A 7,204-nucleotide genomic window follows, 5' to 3' on the forward strand; every position below is an offset into this window, starting at 1 on the left:
TCCCCGCCCCTCCCCACCTTCTTTGATTTATTTGTGTATTTCTTTCCTTGGCAACCACCAGTTCCCCTCAGTCAAACAGCGCAGGCTCCCTATAATTTGAAATTAATTTGTTTGACTGCAGCATTGAGACAGGAAGGTTGGGAATTTATTTAATTCTTTTTCCTCCCTGTTCAAAAAGGAAGAGATGAAATTTCCAATCGAGACTCCAAGAAAACAGGTGAACTGGGATCCTCAAGGTTGGTGATTCTCTATTACTATCATTTCTATAGCAATAACAATTATTATTATTCCTTGTGTCTAGTGACTCGTAGAAGACTATTTGACTCCAAATGGGAGGAGACATTGGATGCTTGTCTGCTTCCCATGTGCACTGCTCAGTCTTTCTTGCTCAGTCCTAGCAGTGTGTTAGAAAATGCTCCTCAGATGTGGGGTTGGGTGGGTGCGTGGGTAAAACCTCTTCTAGGTGTAAGTTCTATAGTTCTGTATTTGATATCTCTTCCCTCCTCAGCCCTCCCTTTTTCTTGAGTGTTTTCATGGCAAACTTGCCTGGGATGGCAGTGATCTCTGGCTCACAGCTTTGTTTGTTTTATCTGTGGCTCCTTTGTTGTTTCTAGTGATCATTGTCTCTGCTAAATGGGTGGTACAGGAGTGGACACAGATGTGAACGCCTGCTTAGGGCTCCTCGATAGCAAATGTTTGTTGGCAAGCAACTGGAAGAAAATACTGCTGCAATATAGCCTGTAGTATGGACGGTATAAAAAGACATATTAAATAATGGAGCCCAAAGGGACCATTAGACTCTTTACTCTGTCCTTTTAACAATTGATCAGCCCAGGTGGATGGTTTGATTAAGTCTATAGTTAGGTTTGGAGTCTTTCTTGGGGAGTGTGTTTGTGTGATGATGGACGGAAATTTACGCCAGTGCAGTGGTTTTCAATAAAATGATCCAAATGATGTTTTAAAATAAACCATAATGAAATGCTCTCCTTTCCTGGCATGGGGAGGAAGTTCATATGCAACCTACAGAAGAAGTGACTGAAAAAAATCCTACTCATAATTTGTATACTGGTGTGTCATATTTCTGTGCATCAGTACAGGAGCAGAGCAACTTGAAGCCATATGCTCAGGTTTGCAGCAGAACTGCTGGCAGCCAGTCACTGTACAGCAGTGCTTGCAGGAAGTATGAAGTGATAGCATGGGCTTTGATTATTCATCTTTATTCCGCAGGTTTGGTTTTAGTGGTCAATTTGTCTGTCATCCTCTGTGCCCTCACGTCTACAGAATGAAATGTTAAAAACAGTTTTTCCTGGTGTAGAGGAATACAGCAGAACAGACATCTTTCTGCTGAGCAGATCTGATGTGCTGTTTGAATAGTATAGACAATTAAGCTTTAATTTAAGCGTTGCTACATATTTAATTAGGTGAAGGCTGAAATTGACACATCAGCCTCCTCCACCCTCAGCTTCACAATGAACACATGGATAGTAGCGTGAGCAGAGATTTGATTGTTTTAATAACAATATATTCCTTATCCCAGGGTCAAAATTCTGTATGGTGAAAACTTGCTCTTCCTAGGTGCTTTTCTGAATGTGTGTTTGCTGTTGCTTCATTTTAATTCATTTTATATATTGCAAAGTGCTTTTTAATGCAAAAAACCCTTTCCTCCCTTCCCACAACAGTGCACGCAGGAGGTTGTACTGACGTCACTCTGTATGCAGCTCCTTTGCTTGGCAATCAGCTTTAAAGCATATGGATCCAACAGGTGGTTGGTCACAACTTACTAATGTGTCCAAAACCGCAGAGTACCATAACAGGTAAAAGACCTCAAACCCAGCAGGTTTCCTCTCTGCCAAGCTGAATCCCTGCTAAGGACTGCAGCATCCTACCGGTTATGTCCCCTCAGTGTATTGACTTCATTAGCCAGGCAGCAAGGATGCTAATATGTATCCAGGAAGGAAGCAAAAAATGTTAATTTCTATTTCTCCAGGGGACTCAGGAAACCGATGAAATTTGGTGGAATAGAAAAAAGAAAATTGGTAAGGAAAAGTTGTCTATGACCCAATCCTTTAACCAATAGAGGAACAGTGCAATGACATTGTACTCACATAGTCCCACTGAAGAATTTATTCATGTGGGTAGAAGGTAAGGTAGAACAGGGCTCCGTTCTTTCTGAAATGGAAATATATTTATGTCAATATACATGTTAGCAAAGAACTACAGAAAATCACTTAGAGCCCTAAAATGAGTTTGATTTACTGTCATATATGTAGTCTGTTCCCTGCATGTACATGTGAAGAATGATGTTATGTTTTGCATCTTATGTGATATACTTGGAGTCAAGAACTGAAGCTGCTATCTCAAATCCAAAGATCAACATGCAAAATGCTGGTGGTGCAAGGATACAAAGAGTCCTAAGTATTAAAAGCAGAGCTCATATCCAGTTAATGTTCACCCTCAAACACCAAGCTTATTTCAGTGTGTATTGTATGATGGTGCTCTCTTCTGATTGTCAGACAGAGAACGTGCAGTTTCCACAGTTTTGTCTGGTAGGAATTGTGCTAACTTGTTCTAACAGTGCTTGAAATATATCAACTGATGTTCCTGGCAAGCAAGCTAGCAGTCCGACGATGTAAGTGAGAGCTATGGTGTCTCAAAGATTGTTTAGATCTGATTATTCCAGGCAATATTTTCTAGAAACTATACACATTTCTAAAGGCCAGGGCCCTTGTTATGGAGATATGACTTGCTTGGAACTGATGATGTTGCTGTTTTGAACCCAGGTCAGAATGATAGTCATAGAAATGAATTAATGCTCAAACTCAATAATGCTGACTGAACTATAAATATTTACACAGATAAACAGATTAGAGTCTGCTGGTAGCTTTCATCTGGCATAAAACTGGTATTCTCGGTTCACATCAACAAAGATCAATATACCATAGAAAGACTTCGTGGAGAGAACAGGTTTAAAAGAACAGAATTGACATGAGGGATGGTGTCTGACAGACAGCTAATGGGAGGCTGATTGCTCAGCCATTAAACTGGAACCAACAGGGCATGGAGGCTGAACTGTGCTTTTATCCTGTTGTGTAGTATCTTCACTTGTCTTGGGTATATAGTATATCTCTGTGTTTCTTGTAAATGCTGAGTGTGTTTTCTAAATAAACCAAATTATTTCATAAACCTGGAAGTATATAGGGTCCAAATTCCTCCAGTAAAGTCCCCTACTATCCCAGGCAGTCAAACAACATAATCCCATTAACAAACAGACCAAACTCCATCTCAAAAGTCATTGGGACTTGTCGCTAACAATCTGATATGAAATATGTCCTAGAATGTCATATGTATTGGTTAAAAAACATACTATTCACGTGCTGTGAGTGAATGCGGTAAGAAATGAGTAAAAAAACCAAGCAGGCACCTCAAGAAAGTTTTAGGGAGAGTTGGACACATTGAGCAGGCGTGCAGGATCTCACACGACCTGGGTTTACATCTTAAAAAACAAGCCTGCCATTTGTGTTACTGGTGGAATCAGCCTGGATATACAGAATCATAAGACATTTGATCTGCCTATTACTGTTTTTTGCTTCTTCCCTTTGGTGCAGTCTGGGTAAAGCAAACTGAAATTAATGAAAGACCAGATTTTTAGTTTCATACCTCATACAACTTCCCATCTATACTTTTCAGAACATAAGATCGTGTTTATAGCAGCATTTGAGGACGTTAATTCTTGTAACTGTTCTTCTCATCTCCCCTCTTTCCTGCATTCCTCCTGCTGTTTGCTACACCCACCTGTTTTCCATGCTTAAATTGGCTTATAATCTCTTTGCACATATATTTTTATACAGTACCTAAAGCAGCGGGTCCCTCATCCTGACTGAAACATCTGGATGTTACAGCAATATAAATTTATTTTCCTATTAATTATCTGCTTAAGATTGCTGTTTCTTTGTAGAAAAGAGGGTAGGTGAGACTGTTTCCAACATGCTCAGAAATTATCCTCAAGTGTTACTGTCTTGCAGGGCGATGGTGAAATGTCTTTTTCAAGGGAAGGATGTCTATCATCTTGGTGATGCTCTTAGTAGGCAGAAAATGGATTTTGGTCTTATTCCATCCTTTGTGCCTGCAATGTTTTGATTTCATTGCAATGATATGCACTGTCAAAGCCTTTTGAATTTCTAGGTAGATGTTTACCTCTACACTGACCTTTTTGAACTCTCAAGTTTTGATACAAGTTCCCATGCCCTTTCACAAAGACATCATTTGTGTAGGATGGCTTTTTTCAGTTTGAAACCCTAAAATAATGCATTTATTATCATCTTTAAATTTAGCATGGGAGTTAGTGGTCTGTGGAGAATTCAAGCTGAGGGTTGAGAGTATGGAGCTTCTCTTCAGATTTTGCCACTGACATACTGTTTAACCTTCAGTAAGCCACTTACCCTTTCTTTTCCTCCCTTTTGCCTTGACTGCAAAATGGGAAAATTAATACTTCCCTAATGCACAAGAGTGTTGTGAAATATAATTAACTTGTATAGAGCAATCTAAGATCTGCTATTGAAAGAAGAGCATATGTATTGCAATCAAATGCTAAAACAATTAGGAGGGAGCAAAACAGCCTGTCATCATACACAGATCGCATCAATTAAAAACTAAGGTTATCTCTGCACTTTACAACTAGAGGAAACTAGTGTTACTTGTGCATCTTTACAGACACTGAAGATTCAACTGAGTTTCCCAGTAGAGGTATCTAGAAACCAACTGAGCTCAGTCTCAAATGCCTTCATGAAGGTATCAGGATTGGATCATCTCTTGATGACTGTTTGTTGGAAAAATCTTCAGCATTAGCTACTTAGAATAAATTGAGCTGATGATGCCTGCAGAGTGTTGTAAACTGCCGCGGTTCCTGCTTTTTCTGTCCTTTCATTCAAAAAGACCAATGCAGAAGGCAAACTTGATTATAAAGGCATAGATGAGTAGAATGAAGGTGGTGTTCATTTCTGTCCTCTGTTTTCAAGAAGATACATGTAAAGAAGTGGAGTGCAACTGTGAGCTAGAAAATATCCTTCTGCACTAGTAATGATGATAGTAATAATAACTACACCATGGTGTAGGTGCAATAGTGCCAGATGCAGTAAGGTGGAAAATTTGGAGAGTTTGGAAAAGAAATAAAAGAGAATGAGGAAATAAGAACTTTACTAAAGACTATGTGAAGCTTGCAGGGGATGCAGATGGATACTGTGGATCCTAATGTGTTAGGAGGTAAGAAGATATGACTGAATTAGCAGGAGAGGAAGAAAGATAGCAGAGAGCTATTAGTTTCATCATTGTCACCTTTAGGATGCCCTGGAAATGGAAAAACTAAGGATTCAGAAAAGTAAAATTAGTAATAAGAAACTGGTAGAGTGAAAGACTGGACAGCAACTTTCTTAGTAAGAGTGAGGAAAGACTGAACTTTAGTCAAGGTAAGAAAGATGAAGGGTAGGGTGTCATTAAGATGTCATCTGTACTGTGAGAAAAAGGGATTGAAAAGAATCAAAAACAATATGAAGCTTTAAGTCTAAGACAGGGAGAACAGTAGAATTGTCAGCAGGGGAGAGACAGTTTTTTTCAGTGAAGAATACCAATGCTATATTTTGCCACATATGTACTAGAGTAACCCATTAATAGGCTTTTGGACTGAGCAGTCCCTTAGGCAACTCTTGAAAACTGATGCTAGCTGAAGTGATGGAGGTCACTTTGGGGAGAAAGTTATATGATATCAGTTGTAATTGGGTAGGTTTTGGTTCAGTTTTTGGTGTTTGTGTGGATTTATGTAGCTAGTGTGTGCACTATATCAGCTTCAGACAGAAGAGTGTATATATATGATGATACAGTTTAATTCTTACTGTCTTGATTTAATTCAGAGCTAGGAATTTTACCACGCACTTCAGTGTAAGCAACATGAGAATCTTAATTTTAAAAGTATCAGAAGTGTGTTGTTCCCACAGGCTTTACTGAGTTAAAAGTAAAAGAGTACCTAGAATCACTGAGACAAGAGCAGCCCTAGATGTGGTGTTGTAAATAGGGTAAGTACCTGGAGTAAAATGAGAAGATAACAATGAGGAGGTCAAGATAAGAAAGAGGTAAGAAACACACTTGTATTCAACAGGTAGTATATTATAGAATTCAGTGTGATGGAAATTACCTTTATTTTGTAATAATCTCAGTGTTACAGCAAAAGCCAAAGCAGAGAATATAAATGCTGAACAATTGTCTGGTTTTTATAGAATTTTTATGTAAAAGAAGTGACATATAGCAAAAGGATAAATACTACCTTTTAAATACATTTTTTTATTGGAATACCTCTGGTTTTTGTTTTCTGTGAGAAATTAAAAACATCCTGGTACCTGGCCTTTGTCAGACAGAGGATCCTCATATTCTAGTTCCTGAGACATCGATTATACTTCTATTGTTTGTCTACAAAGCATGTATATGAAAAACATTTTAACTGTAATGAAAAATGTGCTCTAAGATGAACCTGCTGACTTTCATAAATAACATGCCATGCAGTTCTCATTGGTTACCCCAATGAGATAAAACAAGTGAGAAGAGCACATACCATATAGCCTCCAGCTTCAGGGTGGTAGTACCAATCCTTTTTAGTTCATGGACAATTATTATTCTTCCAACATACTTTCAGGGCTGCTTTTCACAGTTACAATCAAACATTAATTCAGATTATTTAAACGAAATATTTCAAAAATGAACTGTGAATCTCTTACCATGTTAATGAACCACAGAATTTAGAGGATATTTCCTCGGTCTGGGAATGCTGAGACCAAGAATTCAGATTTCATCTTTAATTGTGTGATAGTTTCACTGAGGTAGTCCTTGGCTAGCAGCCAACACAGCTGTTCACCCACTAATACAATTCTTATGCTATTACAAATTTTATTATTGGCAAAGTGTCCCAAATGCATGTCTTATTATGTGTAATTCAGATGTCCCAAAATACTGGCATAGGAGATCACTGGTAAGATTTTGAGTTTAGAGTGGAAATTACGGTGTAGGTATATCTTGGTGTTGGAAGTAGAAATGAAAGCCAGTAATGTGATAAAATCTGTTATCAAAACCTCTATAGAGGGGAAAAAAAGGTGGAAGACAATACATAAGCTTGGCTTTGTTTTATTTTTCTGTTTTTAGAATGGAAATAGAACATCCTGCT

At 38.3% G+C, this 7,204-nt stretch overlaps 1 protein-coding gene across 1 annotated transcript in view; it reads left to right on the forward strand.

Moving 5' to 3' along the window:
* Positions 1-184: 184 nt before the first annotated feature.
* KCNK10 (potassium two pore domain channel subfamily K member 10) overlaps positions 185-7,204 on the forward strand; it is a 63,491-nt gene continuing 56,471 nt past the window's right edge. The window contains exon 1 of the mRNA XM_010168822.1: positions 185-236. Coding sequence (XP_010167124.1) covers positions 185-236 — 52 coding nt within the window. The remainder of the gene's footprint in view (positions 237-7,204) is intronic.

Source organism: Antrostomus carolinensis, unplaced genomic scaffold (assembly GCF_000700745.2).
Source record: "Antrostomus carolinensis isolate BGI_N321 unplaced genomic scaffold, ASM70074v2 scaffold4285, whole genome shotgun sequence".
Lineage (NCBI taxonomy): Eukaryota > Metazoa > Chordata > Aves > Caprimulgiformes > Caprimulgidae > Antrostomus > Antrostomus carolinensis.